General features: G+C 38.0%; 1 protein-coding gene across 1 annotated transcript in view; it reads left to right on the top strand.

The window, feature by feature from the left end:
- RC3H1 (ring finger and CCCH-type domains 1) overlaps window positions 1–25525 on the top strand; it is a 38434-nt gene that overhangs the window by 12291 nt on the left and 618 nt on the right. The window contains exons 6-18 of the mRNA XM_070939221.1: window positions 1621–1753; window positions 2677–2795; window positions 4229–4341; window positions 8038–8319; window positions 9596–9789; window positions 10063–10457; window positions 12354–12512; window positions 13593–13745; window positions 14606–14819; window positions 16256–16346; window positions 16469–16598; window positions 23167–23337; window positions 23868–23974. Of these exons, the coding sequence (XP_070795322.1) occupies window positions 1621–1753; window positions 2677–2795; window positions 4229–4341; window positions 8038–8319; window positions 9596–9789; window positions 10063–10457; window positions 12354–12512; window positions 13593–13745; window positions 14606–14819; window positions 16256–16346; window positions 16469–16598; window positions 23167–23337; window positions 23868–23974 (2261 nt within the window). The remainder of the gene's footprint in view (window positions 1–1620; window positions 1754–2676; window positions 2796–4228; window positions 4342–8037; window positions 8320–9595; window positions 9790–10062; window positions 10458–12353; window positions 12513–13592; window positions 13746–14605; window positions 14820–16255; window positions 16347–16468; window positions 16599–23166; window positions 23338–23867; window positions 23975–25525) is intronic.

Genomic DNA, 25525 nt, shown 5'->3' with positions numbered 1-25525 from the left:
CTCAGCCTTCCATCCTTCCGAGGTCAGTAAAATGAGGACCCAGATTGTTGGGGGCACTATGCCTTAGAGAGGGCTGTAAAAGCACTGAGAAGCTGTATATAAATCTAAGTGTTATTGCTATTATAGCCTAAACTAGAAAGTGTGTTTTTTACCTATTTTCATTTTAGTATTCATTTGTGAATTCCAGATGAATGCTTTTTATTACTATTATTATTATTATTATTATTATTATTATTATTATTATTATTATTATTATTATTATATACTTTAAAACTGTTTTATTATTTTATTGTATATTTTATATTTTGTAAATCACTTTGAGAGGGTTTTATGTAGGAACTAGTATAAAATACATTTATTTCTACTAGTAATAATGTTCCTGAATGTTATTAATTCCTTGAATAAAAATAAAAACAGCCATAGATCATGTCTTAAGCTTAGAGCTAAGATGTGATTGTTGCGCTGTAGTACTTTGGAAGGTACTTATATTGCAGAAAAAAGGATAAAGAGCATTTATATAAGGCTGCATGAGGCAAGTACTTAAAATGATTTGGAAGCATTTCAGGAGTAATTTTTAGCTTTAGTCTATGACTTTGGAGGCCTGGGCTTATATGAGACCATAATGTGGAAAGACTCTCTTGTAGTCCAACTGTGGGGAAAGCATTGCAGTTTTTCTATGCTAGTGTGTTATGAAACTACAGATTAACCCAGAGCCTATGAGGGAACTCATGTGTATGCAGTGCAAAAGAAACCAGATCTTTGTTTATACATAACAAGTAATTATATTGTTGAAATGGAAGGATGAGTGCAAAAGATGCCAGAAGTTAATCATTTTTTCACTATTGTCTTCTTATAATAGCATTTTTCTTGATTGAAAACTCATTTTAGTGTCTTATTATACTCTTTTCTACTATAATTAGAAATTAGTGCATTATTACGGGAGCTTCCCGATACTCCTGGGTTACACCTCTCCTGTGCGAGCTGCACTGGTTGCCGGTGGTCCTTCGGATCTGCTTCAAGGTGCTGGTTCTCACCTATAAGGCCCTTCATGGCATGGGCCCAGGGTACTTGCAGGATCACCTCCTATCGGCCTCCCACCGCCCAGTGCGCTCACATAGGGCTGCCTTCCTCCGGGTGCCATCTGCCAGACAATGTCGGCTGATGGCGCCCAGGATGAGGACGTTCTCTGTGGCTGCACCGACCCTCTGGAATGAGTTACCCACGGGCTCCGGACGGCCCCTGATCTCCGTTCCTTCTGCAAAGACCTGAAGACATGGCTTTTTAAGCAAATTGTCTGATTCTGTTTTGGGAGGTTTAATTAATTGTGGGATTTTAATTGAATCTTTTAATCTTATTTATTATTGCTGTTTTATTGTGATTTTATTGTTGTGAGCCGCCCCGAGTCCTTTGGGAGAAGGGCGGCATATAAATTTTAATAAAATAAACAAAATAAAATAAAAATAAATTATTTCTGGAGAAGACACCAAATTTTGGAAGACAAAGTGGTTTATATCAAGTCATAAATAATTAAGATAATAATTAACATGTATTTTCCCATTTGATTGGGGTGTCCATGTAGACAGAAAGCATTTCTAATGATTAATATGTGAATGTGTTAAGTTGCAGACCCCAGCCTCTTTTGCACAGAGTGTTCAGGAATTAACAATTGCTCTCCAGAGGACTGGTGATCCAGCTAATTTGACCCGGCTTCGACCCCATCTTGAACTTCTTGCAAATATTGATCCCAGTCCAGGTAAATTTGGATGGATGGATGGGCAGGCGGGCAGGCAGACAACAGTTTTTATATCATCTTAAGACTAATATAGAGAGCTCTGGTGGCTCAGCAGACTAAAGCACTGTTATTAACATCCACTTACATCTGCTGCCTGCAATTACTGCAAGTTCAAATCTCACCAGGCTCAAGGTTGACTCAGCCTTCCATCCTTTCTAAGGTAGGTAAAATGAGGACCCAGATTATGTGGGCAATAAACTGACTTTGTATAAATATACAAAAGTATGAATGCTATTGCTTAACGCATTGTAAGCCACCCTGATTCTCCGGAGAAGGGCGGCATATAAATCAAATTAAATATATATATATGAAAGTATATTTTTTGACTAGCAGTTCCAAATTTTTCCTGTATGTGGACTACAATTTTTAGAGATCTATGTATAAATCAAAAGTTAGTGCTGACTGCACGTTCTGTTTTACATAAAATTTCCACTCCCTGAAGATGATACTCTAATCTTAAAAAACACATAAACATATATTTAGGAAAGTAAAAATCTCATGACAATTTCAAAGATCATGTTATTTTATGATATATTTATCTTATTGCTTTATGTCTGTATTGTATTCTATTTTTGACAAAAAAGTCCAGTGCAGAAATATAACAAAAACATTCTAACATAAATCACCATGTAAAACCAACTAAGTTTATTTTGAAAAAGAAAGTAAATAAATAGTCAGAGGATCCTGTTCTTGTCATAAAAGAAACTAATTTGTTTTTCAAAATCAAATCTTAATTCTTGTATATCATTACATCCTTGTAAATGTCTTCTATTTTCCATGTCCTTAAAAAAATGAATGGTTTTTATGATGAAAGATTTTTTTGTTCCATAAAATTTCCCATTGCTGCGAAAAATTCAGTTTTTTTTTTCTTCTAAACACTGTAGATGCTCCACCACCCACATGGGAACAGCTTGAGAATGGATTAGTTGCTGTACGGACTGTGGTACATGGACTGGTTGATTACATCCAGAATCACAGCAAAAAAGGAGCAGATCAGCAACAGGTATAGTGAATAGCCGGGGTCCCCAACCCCTGATCTACAGTCTGGTGCCGGGCTGCAGCCTGTTTGAAACCGGGCCATGGAAGTGGTGGGCAAGCACAGTGTGTGTGCACACGTGAAGCTGCATTTGTGAAAATGTTGTGAAACCATCCTCTTCCCTCACCACCACCGCCAGTCCACCAAACAGGGAAGGTTGGAGACCACTGGTATATAGTGCAGAGCTTGGGAAAGGTGCATCTAGACCAGGGGTGTCAAACTCGATTTCATTGAGGGCCACATCAGGGTTTTGTTTGATCTCAGACAGCTGGGGGTATGTGGCCAGGGGTGGGGGTGGGCCTGGTGGGCGTTTGACCCAGGCTCAAGATGCATTTTTCCCCTTCTTTCTTTCCACAGTTCTTTACTATAACCATTTTCCTATCTCTTCTACCAGATATTACTGGCAAACATTTATTACTTATTCTTCATACTCTACTAAACTTTTTATTTCTAAATTTATACCCTATTGTTTAATAGTAAATTGCTTTTCCAGGCAGAAAAGCTATTTATACTATTGTATTTTTATTATTCAACTAATAATAAAAATACAATAGCATAAATAACATGATAATACAAGATCTAACAGCAGAGGTAAATTTCCAGGGTAGTAAATAGAAATGGTGTCAATTATAGATTGTTGATTATAGATTAAATGGACCTACAGTATGTAAAATCTGGCATTAAACTGTAGTATTAACATAGGATGTTGCTTGTTTTCTATCCAGATCAGGCACTTACTTGAGGCCACATAATTATAATCCAGTCCAATGCAGTCCTTCAGCAGCACTGTGTAGCCTGTTTTTGGCCTCCCCGGCCTCCCACAGCACTCTACCGGCCAAAAACGGGCCACCCAGAGGCCCCTCGCAGCCCGTTTTGGCTGGCAGAGGCACTGCAGGCTGGTCCTTTAATATTTCCAGACCAGCCCTGTCTTGAGTTTGACCTAGACAAAGGGCTCCTTTCTGAACTAAAACAGAATAAACAGTTGTTTATTCTTTCAAATTATATGTAAGATAACAAATTGCCACAAGGGATAATAGATTTTAGGCATTCTTTGAAGCCAAGATCAGTCAATCTTAGTTTTCTGTGAGGTTAGTGTACTATATTATTACTTATCCCTATCTACAATATTCACACTATTAAATGATATGATTAAGTTTTCTTTTTTAAATAACCTACTGTATCAATACATAAAGGATGAACTTGCTCATGTTTATATGAACAGAACTGGTATTTTATTATCTGTATGCTATGATTTTGATGACAATTATAGTCATAAAACCTAGTCACTCATGTCATTTTTAACAAAGGTATCTTTCTGTATTTTTTCTTCAGATTTTTTTTCTGCTTATCTTGGATAATTATTTTCCAAATAATCTTTTGTGTTCTTTTATCTAATTTAGCCACCTCAGCACAGCAAGTACAAGACATATATGTGTCGAGATATGAAGCAGAGAAGAGAATGCCCCCGTGGGGCCAGCTGCACATTTGCACACTCACAGGAAGAACTAGAAAAGTAAGTTCCATGTCATTGTTCTACTTCTACCTTAAATATTATATATGAGCTTAAAGTCGGAATCATTCAGTTCAATCCTCAGAGGATCAAAATAGTAAAACCTTTGATCATTCAAACAAAAACTGGGAAACAGCAGTTTATAAGTCATACAGTAGCATTTTATTAATAATTTATTCATCTGGATATATCAACCATAGAGATTTTTTAAAATTTTAATTAGAAATTGCTGGTACTACAAGGGGGAAAAAGTACATTTTTAAAGTTGACCTTTAGATACAAGAATTGGTAAATATTACTATGATTGTATTCTTTTAGAAGACATTTAAGAAATTATAAAAATAATTGAACTTCTGTTTTAATTATTAAAATATTATTAAAGAGGAATTTATTTCACGAATGAAGGCAAATATATGTGTCCCAAGATAATGTTGCAGGATGCAATCTGAGTCCATCACTAGGATCAGAGTTTTAGTCTTCCGAGCTTTCGGACTCATGCTGGATCCCATCCTCCAGAAATGTCTCTCTCATCAGAATGTGTGCTTTAGGTTATTCTAAGCATAGTATTTATGTGGTGCCTGGTTGTGTGTGACTTTTTAGTTGTTGATTGTGGTGTTGATGGCCGGTTATTAAATCGTTGGCTATTTTCTTGTACTTCCAAGTCCTCAGCTCCTAAGAACCTGATAAGCTGGCGGTAAATCAGCACTCCTATTTACTGAAAGGGGCTCATTTCCCAGGCTTCAATCATTTCTCTGATTATTCAGGAAGTCAAGGACTGGATCCTTAATTTATTTCACTTGGGCTGAGCAATGAAATATTCAGCATCTTTACATTTGAGGATGAACTGATAAGAGGAATGTGAGTTGGGAAGAGATGTTTTTGAGCAAATGTAGTCTTTCTTAAAAGCAACTACAAAAAATTATCTTCTTGCCTACTTTGATCAGTTTTGGATTTTTATTTAATCATCTTGCTGTTTTACAATTGTGAACATATGATTTTATTTTATTTCCTATCTCTGTTTTTAATGTTTTATCTTATGACATGATTCTGATTGTATTTGTTGATAATTTAAAAAAAATACAAGATGAGATAAGGTCTCAAGTTGTGTTTCATCTTCATTTATCGTAGGATTTCCTATTTAGAAGTAATACAGTTGAAAAAAATTGGCAATAATTAATAACCCAAAAGTTTGGAATCCTGGTGAATAGTTCAGTGAAAAAAATGATCTAGTGCAGGGGTCCCCAAACCCCCAGGCTGCAGCCCACTAGTGGGCCGTGAGCCATTAGAAACTGGGCCTCAGATGTGGCAGGCAAGTGTGTGCACTCCATGTGCGCAAAAAGCGGGCACATGTGCCCGCCGCTTACACAAACGGACCTATGCGAGCACGCTTACTGGCCACTCACATGGAACCATCCCTCCCCACCACTGGTCTGCAAAGCTGGAAAGGTTGGGTAACTGTGAGCTAGTGGATCATTAGGAAACAATTACTGCAAATAAGTTGTGATATGGCCATACTTGAAGGCTGAGTTAAAAGATGTGCAGTTGACATGTGGGAAATTTTGTGTTACATTACTGTTTTTTGCTCTGAACTAAAGTTCCAAGATAAGCATAAATTAGCTGCTAGCCCACTGCTAGCATTCAAATCCTTTTAGTCTTTTGTAATTCATCTCTCTCTTAATCCTTTCAAAAACATACAAAATCATCTTCATCCTATTAATGAATGTTAATTCATCTTAATAATGTTAATATTGGAACCTAATGTTTTTCCTTGCTTTTGTTCCATCGTCTATCACCCTGATGGCAAACCTATGGCATGTGTGCCAGAAGTGGCACACAGAGCCTCTCTGTGGGCACGCGTGCTATCGCCAGCTGCTCTTCTGGGTTCCAGTGCTCTGGTGTGCGCGCGCACTCCAGTTTTGGCACTCAGTGCCGAAAAGGTTAACCATCATGGTCTATCATCTCTATTGTTCCGCTGCCAAAGAAGTTCCCTATCAATAACCTCAACAATTACAGACCAGTGGCACTCACTCCTATCATCATGAAGTGCTTTCAGAAACTGGTCTGTCAGCACATCATTTCTGGTCTTCTGCATACATTTGATAAATACCAGTTTGCATACAGAACAAATGGATGCTATAGCCATCACTCTTCACACTGCTCTGACTCATCTGGAACAGTGGGGCGGGGCTATGTGAGGATGCTTTTTGTAGATTTTAGCTCTGCATTTAACACAATTCTTCCACATAGACTAGTGTCTAAATTTATGGAAATTGGACTTTCTTGTTCTTATGCCTTTGTATTATGGATTTCCTGTCTGGCCACTCTCAGAAGGTCAGATTAAGTAATCATATCTCCTCAGCCCTTATTCTTAACACTGGTACATCACAGGGTTGTGTGTTGAGTCCCTTACTCTATACTCTTTATGTACATGACTGCATTCCCATTCATGCCAGTAATACTATTAATAAATTTGCAGATGATATAACAGTGGTAGGACTCATCCGGGGGGATGAGTCTGCCTATCAAGATGAGGTGGACCGGTTGCTTTCGTGGTGTGGAGACAATAACTTGGTCCTTAACACCAGTAAGACCAATGAGTTTATATTGGACTATAGGAGGAATAGATCGGACATTCAGCCCTTGGTTATCAATGGAGACCAGTGGAGCAAGTGGCAAGTTTTAAGTTTCTGGGTATCTATTTAAGTATCTTGGAGCCTGGGGAGGGTGAAAATGCCCTCCCCCTCCCCCTTGGAGGGCCACAACAGCCCATTTCCTGACTTCCGGTGGGCCCGGCAGACCCATTTTTTGCCCTCCCCAGGCTCCAGAAGCTTTCCTAGAGCCTGGCGAGGCCAAAAACAGCCTCCCCCACCCTGTCCGGAGGCCAAAAATGCCCTCCCAAAGTCTCTGCGCAAGCCCTATACTTACCTGGCATCCAAAACGGGCCATGTAGAGACTCCTGGGAGGGGAGGGGTGGCGTGGGCGGAGCCAGCTGAAAATCAGCTGGCCAGTGCGCTGGAGCTGAGCTAGGGCAACAGCTCACGTGCCCACAGATACGGCTCCACGTGCTACCTGTGGCATACATGCCATAGGTTCGCCATCACGGGTCTTTCACTTCTTGGGGTGGCTGGGGCTTCATACCATGCCACACTGCTGGGGCACCTGAGGCTTCCTGGGTGGCTTTGCAGTGCACTGAGGTTCAGGGGTTTCTTGCAGTCCCTGAGCCACAGTGTGACGAGCAGCCCCAGAAGCCTGAAGTTTTGAGGTTGCTGCCCTCAAGGCAAGTTGTAGGGCAGCCAAAGATGCAGATGGGGAGGGGGATATTGAGAGGAGGCAGTCCCCTACCTTAGAAGAACTAAGGCTTGGGACGGAGGGGGATCAAACTCAGAATGGCTTGACTTGGGATGGGTCCTCAGCTAACAATTGGTGAAGGTCAATTAATCATGGGAACGTGGAGTGCTGGGTTTGCTATTGCTAAGTGATGCAGTCATGTGATGCCATGTTTTACAACCGCATTGTATAGCAATAGAAATTACAATCCCAATTACCATTATAATTCAAGGGTTACTTGTATTATCTAGTTGTATGCAATCCACATGTATTCATAATATTTGTAAATATTGGGCCTGAATTAAAATGCATCCTGTTGCAACTGTAACAATTCTGTTTTGTTGATTGATTACCATATTTTTTTTCTTGAAGATTTCGCAAGATGAACAAACGTCTAGTTCCTCGAAGACCTTTGAGTGCCTCCTTGGGTCAACTAAATGAAGTGGGCCTGCCCGCAGCAGCTATTATCTCAGATGAAGCAACAGTGGACCTACCCAATAGAAAACCCTCTACCTTGCCAAATGGGATTGTTTCACCAGGCAGTACAGTGACACAACTTATCTCTCGTGGAACTGACTCCAGTTATGACTCAGTCATGAAACCTGGGAAGATGGACCACCATAGTAGCAGTGCCCCTGGATCACCTCCTGATTTGTATGCTTCTATATTGTTTATTTTTTAGAATTTGACAATATAAATTAGCTTGCAAAAGAGTAATCCACACATGCTTCCACATGCCAAAATTGTATGTAGTCAAAATATAGAGTATATACTTCTGCACTGATTCCTCCTGGCAGCTTGTATATAACTTGATATGTACAACTTTTTCTATCTGTAAGTCATTTTTTTTCAGAATCAAAGCCTAGGGCAGAGTTTCCCAACTTTTCCAGCTTTGCGGACTGCAGGGTGGGGGAGAGGATCATTCCCTGCAAGTGGCCAGCAAACACGCACACTGCTCACACAAATGGAGCATGGGTGCACGTGTTCGCCTGCCGTTTCCACAGCCCAGTTGCAAAGAGCTCACAGCACCAGAAGTGGGCCATGGCCCAGAGGTTGGGGACCTCTGGCCTAGGAGATCAACTTATATTCAACATATAAAAGCTCCTTAAACTTGAATTTGATACCTGTTCATGTCATTCAGATCCTGCCAATAATGCGGAAGTAATTTGCAATTGTTTTCTTTCAAAATACTTTTTTACTTTTTTAAAACTTCCCAATTTGACCAACCACTATAATATTTCTTTGAAAAATTGACTGTGCCAGCTTTCCTTAATTTCCAAACCTAGTCACGGTCAAGCGTTGCTGCTGTTGAGATTTTCTGCTTACATTGGATAAGAAAACAAATAGTAATTTTGTAAGGTTGCTGCTGTAATAGTTAAGGCGCCAGGCTAGAAAGCAAGAAGTCATGAATTCAAATCCTGCCTTAGCCATGAAAGCCAGCTGGGTAATCTTGAGCCAGTTCTCTCAGGCCAATCCACCTCACAGGGTTGTTTTTGTGGATAAATAGTAGGAAAAAGATGTGTTGGATATGCTTGCCACATTATTTGTAAAAGTAATAAAGGTGGGACATAATCAAATAAATAAAAATGAAGTGGGATTCTTACAAAAAACATCTGATATTAGAAAAAGTGCATAGGGTTTCCTGCAATGAGGAACATAAGGGTGGGATGCTTACATTAGTGGCAGAATACAACAGAAGAGCATGTGTTTGGAAGCAGATGATCCAGAGGTCATTTCCCAGATGTAGGGCTGTTAGAAATCCTCTCTCAAGTCATTGAAAACTGCTGCTTGTCACTGTCAATCACCGTTAGCAATATTTGAGAGTGAAATCCTTCTAAGTTTCCCACAAGTAAATGGGAGCACACAGCAACAATAAAACAATATCTATACTAAGTTGTAATTGCTTCATCTTTGTGTTTGTCTAATCTAGGCTGGAACCTGTTTCCAAGAGCTCTCACCCAGTGCCCTCCCGAGGACCTACAGACTTGCCTCCAATTTCAGTAGGCAAGCAGCTGCAAATAGTTCCCCGAGGCTCCCAGTTGTACCCAGCTCAGCAAACTGATGTTTTCTATCCAGATCCTCGAGGAACAGCTCCCCCATTTGAGCCTCCACCCTATCAAGCAGGTAATTCCCATCTACATGAAATTTGGTCTTGAAATAAAATGTGTTTTTCCCTTTTTTGTGGTTGAATAGTAAATATCGATTAAATTCTATCATCAGAATATGATGCTTTCCATCATCTTTTAGGACAGATATCGTTTGCAAAAATAAATGCATCTCCTCAAATGTAAATGGGGAAAAAATTAACTGACATTTTAATTCATGCAAACTCTGATTCTCTGAAGTAGTTAAAACAATGGACTAAATATTGTTCTAAATCTTGTTTCATATATTTAGGTGTATATTATCCTCCAGCTCAATCACTACAGTGTATGTCTCGATTCGTCCGACCTCCATCATCTATTCCTGAACCAGGTCCTCCTTTTGTAGAACAACATTATGCACCCTATCTTCAAGATCGCATCATGAACTCACAATACAGCGCACAGCCACAGCAATACCCTCCAATGAGTCAACCTGTATATCCTCCCCATTATGACAGCAGACGTGTGTATCCTGCTGCACAGCCATACCAACGGGAAGATATTATCCGAGGAAGTCCTGTTCCGATTGAAATTTCTCCACCTGCTATATCACCATATGTACCTGAAACAAGAGACAGATATCAACAAGTGGAGGGCTACTATCCAGTTGGACCACATCTGAATCAGATTAGACCTTCATATCATAGAGTATGATACATTTTTTAATTTTATGATTATGGTAAAAGTAATGTGCCATTTTAGTTTTAATTTAATTTAGTTTTAAAGCAATTGTGTGCTGTCCCATTTTATGGGTAGCTTCATTAAGGCCCCTAAATTAACCAAGCAAGTTAACTCAGCAATGTATATTCTGAGTTTAGATTTAAAAATCTATCAAAGTATAAATGTTGCAAGAAAAGCCAAGATGTGCACATTTCACAAATGCAAATTTAAATTTATCTTTGTTTTTTATAATTAATTTTGCTTCTGAAAAGAATGAGGGAGGTTCAAGGCATTGAAAACCTATAATTGATTGTTGTAAATCAAGAAATGGGACAGAATTGCATTTCTTTTCCATCTCAAATTCCAGAACAGAATTTCAGTTTGCAGGAAGACCAGAATTTATTCTGTAATGACCTAAGGCAATGTTCCAGGTTGGCAGCCATGGGTGGGTGGGGGCAGGGTGGAAAGGTGATGGTTTTGTGTGAGCGACAGGCACTTGCCCACTGGTTCCCACCACTCACATGAGTGGGGCTGCAAGTGCCAGTGCCCATTGCTCATGTGATTTAGATTGTGTGCGCATGCCGGCCTACCACTCATGTGGCCTGGTTGCAAATAGGCCTTGTCCCGGTAGTGGTTGGAGACCCCTGGCCTAAGGAATAGCCTAAGTAAGTACTTCTATCTTTTATTTTGTTAGAGGATTTTTCTTTAAGCTTTGCTTTGCTGAAGCCATTCATTCACAGATACACAAACCAAACAGATAGATAATATTTCTGATGTGTAGCAATGAATAAGAACAACTATAGAGTGGTTGGCATATGTTGTTTTGATACATTCCAGAGTTTAGAGAGGCAAAGTGACTGGGTATCTCTGAGAGGCCAATGTGAGTTTAAATATCTGGATAGCCAGTAAATGGCAGAATATAAATTGCAACCCAGGTTACTGTGTTTTATTTTCTGCAGACAATGAACTGCTATGGTTTCTTACCTTCTTCAAAGCAACACTGAGTAGATTATAAACATCTATTATAGATTATTAATATTTATGCTTTCTGATTGTATAAGTGTTAATGAAACAAGATTGCTTCTTATATGTGTGGCTTTGGTGACTTTTTGTTCACTAAGTATAATTGGGTGAACACTATAGTCAAATGTTCATGGAAAACCAGTATCAATGATTAGAAAGTACATTAATACATTTAGCAATATAACTAACAGATTATCAGATTCCAAACCTGGAAATGTATCATTTGGGTTAAAGTAGCTTTCCATTCCTTCAGTCACCAAAATTTGCTATGTTTTCATTTAAAAAAAAATTAAAACTTAAATATAAAATGTGATATTATAATCTTACATTTATTTATTTATTTATTTATTTTATTTTATCATATTTGTATACTGCCCTACTCCCGAAGGACTCAGGGCGGTGAACAGCCAAGATAAAATACAAAGACATACAAAAGTTAAAAAACTATTAAAAACAGATTAAATAATTTAGGCTCAAAAAACAAATTTAAGACATCCAATTTATCTAAAAACATTTAAAACCCAATTTAAAAGGGAGAGTTAGGCCAGACCAGCCTGTTGGAATAAAAACGTTTTTTTGTGGAAAATAAAATAAAATAAAATAAAATAATAAAATAAAATAAAATAGTAAGGTAGCATTCCTAATTTTCTCCAAAATGCTGTTGAGCAGAAATGTTTGCCTTATGAAATTCATAATGACTCAACAGACGTTAATGAATCTAAGAAGGGAGGTTTACTAAGAAACTTGTATTGAAATAATTTTGCTGCTTTGCTAAAGTATCTTATAACTTTGGGATTGTTGACTTAAGTTCATTTGTAGACTACAGGAATCTTCATATCTGCATTCTTTTTTAACCTTCAGGAGCCTTATAGTCGGGCTCCCCCTCAGCCACACCCTAGTTTAGATGAATTGCATCGAAGGCGAAAGGAGATTATGGCTCAGCTGGAAGAAAGGAAGGTCATCTCCCCACCACCATTTGCATCATCACCAACCTTGCCTCATTCTTTACACACTGATGAGGTAAGCATATGTATAAAACAATTTAGTAGCGAATATGACACGTGGTTTAAAAAAATATGGGAAATTTGTCCTAAAGAGAGAAATGTAGATGACCTGTTTGAAGAATATTCTGCCATGATCTAAATCCCATTATACTAACCAACTATCTTAAGGGAAAAGTTGAATCAGGTGTTCCAATCACTGAGATGATAATCAGACGCTGAGTTTGAGGGGCTCTTCCCTTTAAAATATTGATGGCAGGCACCATCAGTCTGCATTTCATGATTGATGGTTGTGGAAATGAATGTTGTCCCATTCAAAACAAATTTCTGCAGACCTCAGAAAAAGAATTATCAGTGTTCACAAGGCAGGTAACCCAACTGCCAAAGACTTTTGACTCATCAGTTCACACTCAGAAAGATAGTGTAGAAATAAGGAGAGTACATTCTAACAATCATAATTCAAATCATGAAACAATGGCAATAAAGTACATTTTGTTTAATCATAATCTCTTCTCTAAATAGGATGTCAGGGTAGTGAACTGTAGTATAGTGTGGTGTAGACCATTTTGAAGGTCACAGTACTCTAAAATTACAGATTCAAGTAATCCTTGGGTTACAACCCCTCATTCAACAACCATTCAAAGTTACAAATGTGCTGAACAAGGGGGACTTACGACCTGTTCAAGAAGTTGCAGCTATCACAACGGCCTCATGATCAAAATAATTGTGATCTGGGCATTTTAATGCCTGGCTCATGATTATGACATTGCAGTGAGCCACAGTCATATGATTGCCATTTACGACCTTCCTTGCCATCTTCCCACAACCACTGCTAATGGGAAAGCTGGCAGGGAAGGTTAGAAGTTGCTCAGGTAAGTCTCTCCTGTCATTTTTCTCCTCACGGTGGAGAAAAATAAGAGTACAAGAGCCCAGAGATTAGGAATTAGTTTTAAAAGTATGAGAAATTCCAAACCTTATAAGTTGTCTCAAATGTTTAATAAATGTTCTTACCTGCAATTAGTCTAGACAAAGTAATTCCAAATGACAGCATAAAGCTTCCTTTCTTTCACTGACATGAGTGGGCTTTGTTTTTATGCAGTACTTGGATGAAGACCTGAAGGTAGCAGGCAAATATAAAGGAAATGATTACAGCCAGTACTCTCCCTGGTCGTGTGACACTATTGGCTCCTACATTGGAACCAAAGATGCAAAACCCAAAGACATTGTGGCAGTGGGTCTTGTGGAGATGGTGGTAAGCATGCTGAAAAAAAACCAGCGAGGTATTCTTGGTAATTGGTAAATAGCCAGATGACCAGGTTATACAAAGGTTTCCAATGGAGATTCTCCAGACTTTTGTAGCTGATATGGCAACAGCTGAGAAGAAGTTTAAGGATCAGTACTAACATTGTACAGATAGTCCTCATTTAACAACGCTAATTGGGACTGGAAACCCAAGTCATGAAAGGACATGGTCATAAGTCAAAAAGTAATACGATTGCACCATTTGGTTATCGTAGTTCTGGCAGTCCCAGTTGCCATTGTGTCGGTTGTTAAGCAAGGACCTCAAATATCTGAGACTTCCAACTTCCTGCTGGCTTCCCCATTGATTTTGCTTGTTCCAGTCTTTCTTTCTCCTAATTGTATGTCTGTAGCTGAGTTAGAATTTATCTCTTTCCACTCCTTGTTTATAATTTCATATAAAGTAAAATTGAGGAGAAAACTTTGAAATCATGAAGTATGGATAATTTTTTCTCCAGCTATGCTCCACTCGTATAAAGTTATACATTATAAATTTCCCCCAAAGTCCATAATGGCCTGGTAATACAATATTTTTTGAGAGAAAGAAATAATGTTCCATGGATAATTGGATCTACCTCCAAAGGCCTTTGCTTGATTTGTACAATTATACTACTAAATATTTAGCCTGCAAAGAATAGTCTGAATGCTGTTAATATTATTTGCTTACAAGTTTGAAAAATTACTGTTGTGCAAGCCTCTTTCTCCAATCGGGCCCCTTCCCACCATAATTGTGATATGGAAACATCTGAGAAATATGTCAGCTAAAAAGGAGAAGCTTGCTTGTAATTCTGATCATTTAATTTGTCACTCCAGAATGTGGACAGCAAGGGAATGCGAGATCAACGTTTGGATTTACAAAGGAGAGCAGCAGAGACTGGTGATGATGATCTTATTCCCTTTGGAGATAGGCCTACAGTATCAAGGTTTGGTGCCATCTCACGTACCTCCAAAGCAATGTACCAGAATCCAGGCCCCATGCAAGCCATGACAGTTCAAGGGGCTTCTGCAAAACCAATCAGTGTTTCAGGTATAAAGCTTTATTTTCTTGGGGTGGGGGAGGGGGTGTTGTAGTAGCTTTGAATCAGTATGTGGCTTGGTTATGGAAACGGGTTGGCAGGCCACATTAAAATCAAAAGAAAGCTGAAATAACACTGGCTTCCCATGAATAGGGGAATACAAGTAGTCCTCAACTTATAACTGATTGTTTAATGAGTACTCAAAGTTAAAGCACTTCCGACCATCATAAAAGGTCACTCTGCCCCCCCCCCAAAGTTACGTGACCCTTTCACTGGCGAAGATGGCAGTGAAATTTGCAAGCAGAAGAGAAATACCTCAGCAAGCTTTAGGAATGAACCTCAGATCTTTAGAATTTGAGGTTCATTCTTTCAGTGCACTAAGGGTTTCCCTTCCTCACACAGAAGAGAGGGGAAATTCCTTGGTAGGCTTCAGGAACAGACCTCAAATCTTGAAGATTTGCTAGCTTCCTAGGGTTGTCATTCTGAAGGCCCAAAAGATTTCTAACCATCAGGACAATGGCACTTGTTAGTTTCCTAGCCTAGGAAGGGTAGAAAACACAATCATTCTTGCAGTCATTTGGAAGGCCTGTTCTCCAAATTGTGCATTTTGGAGAAGGAACATTCCCATTATTGCAATAATGGGGCCCACTTGCAGGATGGCAAGACGTGGCCTCAGAAGGATGGCCACGCCTTGAATTGGCTGGTTGCTCCTGCAGTTGCAGGAAAGTAAGTGGATCGGGGGGGGGGACATCCCAGATGTGATGAGGCACTCCACTTAATGGCCCCCAAAAAATCACTTAACAACCATAACTATTAGTTTTAAATAGAAATAATGAAAAGCTGAGCAGTATCCTTTTATGGAACTCACCAGAACAATCGTAGTAGGAATGGAGCCAGTTGTTGAGCAGGTTTACAAATGAAACACTAAAGTTGCAAGATTCTTTTGCTAAAGGAAATCTCAGCTGAGATCCACTAGTTAAATTTAGAGTTACATAGAGAGAGATAAAATCTAGAAACAAAAAATCATGTTACTACCTTGTATGTTGCTAAGGAAAATTGATGGAAAAATCAGCCAAGATGGCTTCATTCTTCATAGAGGGGTAGTGTAGTCACAGACTGGTCCATGCAGTTTTGAGATATGCATGTTCAGATCTATTTGCTGTGAACTATAGCTGTTTAAAAGAGGAGGAAAATATGACCTATTAAAATTGTGGCAAACATCAAAAAAACCTGTTCGTTTTACATCAAATTTTAAAATATTACATCAATATTTTAAAAAGAGAGAGAATATGTATAAAAATAAATGGTGACTCATAGTGATCTGTTGTAAATGCAGTCTTTACAAGGTTGCACAGAAGGCTGATTTGGAAATTGAATTAATTATTAGGTTTCTATTACAATAATTGTAATGAATAATTTTTATACAGGATTTTTCTGTTCTTTATAGATTACAGTCCATATGGAACACACAGTGCATGGGGAGGTTCACCCTACTCATCCCATCAAAATGTACCTTCTCAGGGACGGCTTGGTGACAGGTAGGGGATTTGAACTTGCACATGCTATACATGTTTTAAGTTTTCTCAATTAAACTGAGAAGCAAGAACAACAACAACAACAAAAACTTTTTCCCCTTCCAAACAATTATCTATCCGAAAAGGGAGAGATTATCTATGACAGACATTGCTAACCATGGGAAATCTTTGCCATCATCTGAGAGAGAACAGCAGCTTCGTCTTGAACTGCAGCAGTTAAACCATCAGATAAGTCAGCAGACACGAGGACTTGAGGTATGTATTCTTAGCTCTGTACTTTTTCTTAGAAAGAACTAGAGAAATGAAAAAGAGGGAGGCAGAGCAGTGTAAATAGATTTTTATATTGCATTCAAACGATGCCATAGAATTTCAGAATGAAGAACTCACCACTGTTCAGTCAGTTTGAATGTGATTTTAAAATGACAGTATTAAGGGAGAAATGGTTGGTACCATTGAATTCTGTATTCATTTGCATATAATATTTGTTCTTCTCCTATCCTCCCACACATGTTCACAGACTTGAGATCCATAAATCTTATGTAATGGAAATCAGTATTATTGCTCTCTATTTTACTTCTCTTCATTTTTATAGTGTTCTTTGTGTTTTTTTTCCTTAATAGCAGACCAGATGATAGCTATACATAATTTATTGAGAGCTTATGAAAAAGGTTTATTTCTCAGATTGAAAATTTAAACTTATGATAGTATAATGGACAGGAGTGTTGACTATAACCTATATTTATCCCAGAATATCTGTGTTTTCGCAAAAAGACAACATGAGGTAGCTTATGGTGAATTACTTTACTAATGAGCACCTTGAATTGTACCTGCAAGCCAACTAGTAGCCTGTGGAGCAGTGAATATCAATGCACATACCACAACATAGCCATTATTGCCCAGGTTGCTGCATTCTGAACCAACTGTAGCTTCTGGGAGGTCTTCAAGGGCATCCCTGTGTAGAATGCATTGCAGTCATCTACTTACAAAGTGTCTAAGTCCTGAGTGCCCATCTGGTGACCTTCAATTCTTGTGTTGCTGTTGAAGACAACACAAGTTGTGCTTAATTTGTGCATGCTGTGTTTGCTGGTGCTTAATGGAGGAGTATTGGATGGCTTAAAAATACCCACCTTGATATTAGTCTTCTTTATTATCATTAAACTTTTACTTTTTAAAATATATTTTAATTCATCGTATAAAAAAAGGAGAGTATACAATAATATTATAGCTCTAATGTACTAATCAAAATTAATCTTATATATGCATTAATGTCATATACAGAATAGAATAGAATGAGCTGGAAAGGACCTTGGAGGTCTTCTAGTTCAGCCCCCTGCTCAAGCAGGAGAGCCTATACCATTTCAGATAAGTGACTGTCTAGACCAGGGGTGTCAAACTCAAGGTCCAGGAGTCGGATCCGGGCTGCGGGTGTTTAGATCTGGCCCATGGAGCCGCCCTGGAAAAAGGAAAGGACCCACCCACGGTGCCTCTGCCAGTGAAAACAGCCCTCCCGAGCTCTGTTTTTGCTGGCAGAGGATTGCAGGAGGTTGTTGCAGCCGAAAACAGCTCGGGAGCCTGTTTTCGCTGGCAGAACGCTCGGGCCACCACAGGCACCCCCAACATGAGTGACATCAAGCTGGCCATGCCCACCCTGGCCCCCTGAGGTCAAACACAACCCTGATGCAGCCCTCAATGAAATCAAGTTTGACATCCCTGGTCTAGACTCTTCTTAAAAAGAGTCTGATGGAGCGCCCATGATTTCTGGAGGCAAGCTGTTCCATTGGTTAATTGTCCTCACTGTTAGGAAGTTTCTCTTTAATTCCAGGTTGCTTCTCTCTTTGATTAGTTTCCAAGCATTGTTTCTTGTCCTGCCCTCTGGTGCTTTGGAGAATAATTTGACCCCCTCTTCTTTGTGGCAGCCACTCAAATATAGTTAAGTTGCTAACATTTTAATCAATTTATTTGTTATAAGAGCATTATTTATTTATTATATTTCGTATTTTTTTTTAATTGAAAAAGTTTTTCAAATACAAATTTTTCCCCCTTTTTTTCCCCCCTCCTCCCTAACCCCCCCTCCCCCTCCCCTCCCCCTGTGGCTTCTTCAAAATAAAATCCAGATTCATAACAGATTATATAATACTTTACCATCCCCTTGCTCCATCCCCCATACGCTGACCCTTTCTTTCTAATAATATTATTATATCCCCCTTATACTATACATTTCAAAATAACATTCTACTATAACATTATATAATAACTCCTAATTTAGCATAGTAATATTATTATATCTCCCAGTTTAGCAATTTCTGCTCATAATCTACCCTTTTTCTCCCCCTCATACATATATCTCTTAAATTAAATCTTTTATGTATATTAATATAACATTTCAAAGCAACCTTCCACTATAAGACTATATAATAATTCCTAATTTAACATAGATTCAACTCATAGTCTGCCCATTTCCTCCACCCCCATAGATATATCTCTTAACTCAAATCTTTTACATATATTCATATCTAAACATAATATCCCTTTTCTTAAACTAAACAATCAATAAGCTAACCTGTCTCCACCCACTTTCCTACAGGACTACCATACTTAATAATTCTTAATATCTTTATTCTTCTGCCCACACCACTAAAAAGTATTCGCTTATGTAAATAAAATCCTCTTAAAATGACTTTAAGCTTGTAATCCATATAATATCTTCTGTAATGTCTTTCAGCTGGATTGTTAACTCCATCACCCATGTTAGGGTAACATCACATCCTGATTCCAACAGTATGTTCGGTATCTTCAATTACCATCTGCCCCCATCAATAGCAAATATCTTCTAAAAAAGAAAAAAAAAAAAACAACCACCCGAGTGACTTTATATTTGTATTCCATAAAATGTCTATAGTAGTGTCTTTCATCTAAATTATTAATTCCAACCACCGTAATAGGGTAACAATCAGATCATCTGCGTGCCCCAATCCCACAACTCTCTTGCCTTGTAGCTCAGCATAAATGTAGTGCATTTGTCAAAGAATCCAAAAAAAGATAGTTCCAATCCATTCAGTTTAAGGCCCTTTTCACATCCCAAAAGTACAGCACTGCAGAGGTCTGTCACTCTCCTCAAGATAATATAAACCAATACTTTGCCTCAGCTATCTTTTCATATATTCAATCATCTCTTAGATAACTGGCATTACACTGTTGTTTAGTTTAAAAGTTTTTGTTTTTGTGAGACCTGCTTCTTCTTTTCTTGACTTTTTGTGGGTTAGATCTCCATCCTGATTTCCTTTCTATAAATTGTATATCAACTGTTTGGTTTTCATGCTGATCTATAACTTGATCTTGTTGGTTTTGCTTTTGTGGCTTAAATCTCCATTCTGGTTCTATAAGTTGTATATCAACTGATTGATTTCCATGCTGGTCTGTAACTTGATAAGTCATCACATTAGAATCCAGAGCCGCCTCTCTTGTATTTATAAATAGTCCAGCTGAGACCTCTGAAGGAGAATCCAGAAGCGGCTCATCTACAAAAACCTCTGTAACTTGTTTTTCCATTACTTCCACCTCCTTCTGCTTATCCTGAATTTCTATCTCTTGTTGATTTTGCTTTTTAAGAACCTTGTAGTAAAATTCTTCCGCTTTTTCAACAGTATTTAATTGATATCTTTCTCCTTGATATCTCAATATTATGCCAACTGGAATGTCCCACCTGAATGAGATGTTTTGTTTCTTTAGTTCAGCCACCAAAAATCCAAATTTCTTTCTATCTTTTAACATCTTGGGCGGCAACTCTTTATATATCCAGATCTTTCTTCCATACAATTGTAGAGTAGAATTAAAGGATTTCTGCACAATATCATTTCTTATTTCTTTATCTGTAAAGTAAATCACCACATCTCTAGGCAATTGCCTTTGCTTTGCAATCCAAGAATTTACTCTATAGGCCTTGTCAATCTTACAAGATACCTCCTCAGGGTGAACCTTTAAAATCCCGGCCAGAACTTGAGCAGATATTTTTCTTAAATCATCTCTATTATTTTCCTGTAACCCTCTCATTCTAACCGCAAATTCCGTGAGCCTGTATTGCATCATTGTAACTTTTTTCAATCCCTTGCTTTATATCTTCTGCATTGTAAGTCTCGTGACCAGCTTCCTTTTTAGACTTTACTTCTAAACTATTGTCTTGAATATTTATCAAATCATTTTCAATTCTTTGTATTTTATTGTCCAAATTATAAATCTTATCAACTTCCTCCATTTTAGACTCTAATAACTTGATATTTGTATCCATCTTTATAACTATTTCTGAAAAAGCATTAGTCACTGTTACAATCTTTCGTTGCAAATTATCATACTTTAGTTGTATCAATTCTTTAATTTCCTGCCTAAATTTTTCAAAATTCTGGTTCACAGTCTCGTGATATCTTGCCATTTCCTCCAGGACAAATGCTTTTAAATTAAAGCCATTCTTCTGAATCTGTAAGCTCGAAACTTGTTCACATAATTGTGAATGGGGGAACCCCCCCCCCCGCTGCTTGTTTGTCAGGCTTTATTAGTTTTAACGCCATCCTGCCACACAAACAAACTCTTTTTAAAGAAAGAAAACTTCTCCCCAAACAAGATCAAGTACAAATCTCCAAGAAAAAAGAAACTTAAAATAGATATTTTTCTTCTAGATTCTAGCCAGCACTGTTTATTCCGCTACTTTGTAGCTTGTTACGGAAGGATTTTCGCTTTCAGCTTTCTTCTTCTTCTCAAGCCTCAGCAGTCGCCATTTTAAACTTTTTTTTTCCTTCACTTAAAAACGCTTGTAAAATCGTTAAAAATACTTGCGATTTAGGGTCCCAAGTCCAAATCTCGTCCTCTTTAATTAAACCATCTGTTGATTTTCGTTAAGAGGCTTGGTCACGTCGCCTGGCTCTGCAAAAGGCAGAGGTCTCCCGAAGCCCGGAGCAGCGGCGAAGGAAATAGGGAGCCTCATCCTGCTTTGTCCCCAAGAGTAAAAGAAAAACTCTGGGGACTTCGCAGAGGGCTCTACCTGCCCTCGCCTGCTCTATCTCACATTTCCTTATGGAAATGGAGTTTTTTGAGCCGCCTTTTAGCTGTGAAGGCGGCTCTTTACGGGCGACAGGGCTGGCGATCCCAAGGGACCGTCTGACAGCGACGGAGACCAAACTGGAAGCCTATATTTCCTATTTCTTTATTGCCCATCTTCCTCAATTAAACATATTGGCATCTCTAGTATACTGCAATAGTTATTTCTTTAAGGCTTCAATCTTCAGTTTCTTTCTCCTGTCATTTGTTATAATAGACTGCAGTTTGTTTATCTTTCTGATTGATTGATTACCCCTGACCTCTGCCTTGTCAATTGCAACCTATAAATACTAAAACTTGTATATAGGTATTCCTAAACTTACAACCATAATTGAGCCTGGTATGGTCATAAGTCATGACAGTTACTAAGTGAGTCACCACATGACCATGATCGATTTATAGCAGCAATCATTAAGCAAATCTGTGGACATTTTTTTGCTTGAAAACTGCTGAAAACCAAAAATTCTGGCCAGATGAGTGCAAGACGCTGCAAATGGCTGTAAATGCAAGCCAGTGGCCAAGTGCCCAAAATGCAGTCATGAGATCATGAAGCCGGCTTCAGAACTTTGAAAATGAATACTAAGCAGCTCTGGGGCAGTCTGTCATAATTTCGAATGGTTGCTAAATGACTGGTCATTAAGCAAGGAGTACTATATGCAAGTTGGATTTCCTAACAGTGGTGTAATCAGGATTATCAACAATAAAAATTTTATTCAAATATAGAAAAAGGTAAAATTTTGTAGCTCATTATAGAGTTGATAGAAATACTATATTAGAGTATTGATATTTTTAATGATTAAAAAGTGCATATTATCATCATCTTACTTTCCAAACTATTGCAGTTCATTTTTATGAAGAATGAAATCAGTGAATCTTCCAAGACAAAATTAATTAACAGTAACATAAAATATTAAAACAAAATGGTCTTCCTCTAGATAGAAGACTTCCCTCCCAATATTCTAGAATATTTAATTTATTTAATTTAATGAACCATTTTCTAGCAATATTTATAAATATTTTAAAAATTACACAGGTTCTACAAAGGATTGCCTGACTATTTTTATTTTTGGATTCTCCAGAATTCTCAATTTACCATGTTAATGACATTTAAATAGTATGATGTACACTAGTATGCCTTACTGTACAATAATTATTATCCATTGGATATCAATACTATCTATGTATTAGACAGTCCTATGCTGTCTTCCAGATCAGATTTTCCAGACAGACATTTTAAAATTATATATTATATTAGAGTTCCCCAACCTTTCTGGCTTTACAGACTGATGGGGTGGGTGGGGAATATAGAGGGGATGGTTCTGCACGAGCAGCTGTACTGCATGCACAGCTCCATTTGCATGAGTGGCATGTATGTGTGCCTGCCGCTCACACAAACGAAGCATCAAAAGAATTCCAAAATTCATCAGGAAATTCCTCTAAAATAAAAAGTATGGTTTTATAAAACTTAGAAGTGTACATACTTTAGCCACTAGATTTCTAATTTAAGTTTGTCTTCATCTGTCTTATCTTATGTGTTGTAATTTTGAGCAGTATTGTCTTATGTGTCTATAAGAGCAGCATAGAAAGTATAAATAAATCAGCCATTTTTTTTTTATAATGAAGAATGTTGGGCATTAGAAGCCAAGCAATATTCCTGCATTTTGGCCTGATTCCCATATCTGCATGGTATATTTTGTGTGCTCAGTTGTGTATGTGCTTGGCTTTGTGCATTTAGGCGGTTAGTAACAGGCTGCTGTTGCAGAGGGAAGCAACCCCTTTGGCAGGCCAACCACAGCCCCCACCGCCACCTCCTAAGTGGCCTGGAATGATCTCAAGTGAACAGCTGAGCTTGGAGCTGCACCAGGTGGAGAGGGAAATCGGGAAGAGAACCCGGGAACTAAGCATGGTGAGTGTTTCGTAAGGTGGGCAGAGAAGCTGCTGCTGCTACTGCTGCTGCTGCTGCTGCTGTTTGGAGAGTTGCAGTGTTAACTGCACTCACCATTTCTGAACAAGAGTCATTTATTTTGAATATTCAGAGCTAGTAGCTTATAGGTTTTTGTTTTTCTACAAATTTAATTTTGCAAGTTACCTCAGTTGAAAGTATGCAAGCACTCAAATTTACAGCAAATAATCCATCCTCTTAAGCATCTGTTATGTTACAATCTGCACACAATACTTTTTAAATGGCATTTGAAAAGGGGATGGTGATTTTTCCAGCCCATGGTGATAGACTTCCTTGGTCTCTGCTGCTTGCACATGTGTTGGAAAGCTTTCTAGCCTGATAAAATAAAACAGCTTGGTCTAGGATTATGTTCCTTTGTTTGTAGCTTTTGTGTGAGTATGTAGAGCTTGGCTTGGTGCTTCATAATTTCTTCCCACTCGTAAAGCAAACTTACAGTACATTGTGAACCATGGATTTGTCTTTCCTTTCCCAAGGAGAGCCAGTCTTCATTGGATGTGAAAAACAAAGCAAATGCTAGTAAACAGACTGAAAATGGACAGCAAGGCAAAGTACCACCTGAAGATCTTTCTCTAACATTCAGGTAATATAATTATTTTTATTGGTAATTTAATTCAAACTTAAATATTACATAGGGTACAGTTATTTATATTTTATGTATTGACATTGTTTTACTTTATCTGCCAGTGTTTAAAAGTTTCAGTGTTTTCCGAATGGCAGTAGTCAGGACATACAACACATGTCTGACATTTCTCAATAGGTGTTTCTTTCAGTGATAGTGCTGGTTCCTTCCAAAGATATTCTCCAAATCATTGTTGGTAGTCAACCAGCACAGCAGTCTTAGAATATTATAATACTATTGACAGTGCAATCATCTAGAACTGACTTAACTTTTACAGAATTTCTAGATTGAACTAAAATAACATGATACCACAGCAGAACATGCTCATTGTGCCAAGTTTGATAAACTCTGTTTTTGCAATGGTGGGAAGGCAATTAAAAAAAAAAAATCTTGAGGTAACAATGTGTCAAAGGTATATCAATCAATCAATCTTTATTTCAGTCACAGTCCAGCAAATAAAAGCATGTAAACAATAATAAACGATAAACAGAATAATATATTGCAATTGGCTGTGGATTAACAATGAGCAATTAGTTTGTCCAATTTTACATATATCACAGCAGAATTTGGCTACTTTCAGAGAAACTACTTCATACAGATCTGATAACAGTATTTGCCTGTTAAAAAAAAGACCAGTATTTCCTGGATATTTTACTAGGTAAGGTATTATAAATTGAACCTGTGAGTCCTTATAAAAGATGCAGTATAGCAGGACGTGAGTTATAGTTTCAATGGCCCATGGTCCACGGGGCAGAGTCTCAGCTCATATGGTATTTTTTTGTATCGGCCCTCCAAAACTGCTATGGGAAGCACATTGCAGCATGCTAAGGTTAATGGCATTCAGATTTTTGGGGTGGTTATTTGATATAAATATCTAGCTGCTTTAAATGGGGCACTTTGACTGCTTAAAAAATATTCTTGGAAAAAGCAGTCCAATCTTGTTGTATTTCCAGAACTTTAATAAATTGTTTAACTGCGCTAAGTGCACACTCATCTACATCTGTCAAAGATATAAATATTAGATTATCTTTGCCCAATTATTGCTTCTGTTCATGCTTATTAGGATAATGTGCTAGAGACAGAGTTCTAACAAAACTATCCTACTTATACTTGTGGAATGTCCCAAATGGTGATGGAGATGTCCAAGTACTGTAGGTGCAGCTTTCTGTGGTTAATGAAGAATGTGAATTTAAATAAGGAAACCCACAAACTGCAAGCAGAACCCTTTGAAAATGTATTTTCTACCTATAGATCATCTCAGTTTTGATGGTTTATTATTCTCCAGACAGAAAATCTTGTTTTATGGTCCAAACCACCAGGCCTGGAGGAAAAATTAGAAATTGGAGATTAGCAGTTTAGAATTAATCTGAAGATGGAGATAATAGACTGAGTGGATAAAGGTATTATGAACATTAGATTATTCCTAGCGGAGTGCAAAAATAACGAGATTTTGTAAAATATTACTAACGTTGGAGATTAATTTTTGCTTAGGGTTTAGTGTCATACTGATCC

The sequence above is a fragment of the Pituophis catenifer genome, unplaced genomic scaffold (assembly GCF_029215685.1).
Source record: "Pituophis catenifer annectens isolate HBS135680 unplaced genomic scaffold, rPitCat1.0.hap2 SCAF_3, whole genome shotgun sequence".
NCBI lineage: Eukaryota > Metazoa > Chordata > Lepidosauria > Squamata > Colubridae > Pituophis > Pituophis catenifer.
The sequence above is the reverse complement of the archived record's forward strand: the minus strand, read 5'-3'. Positions and strand labels throughout refer to the sequence as shown.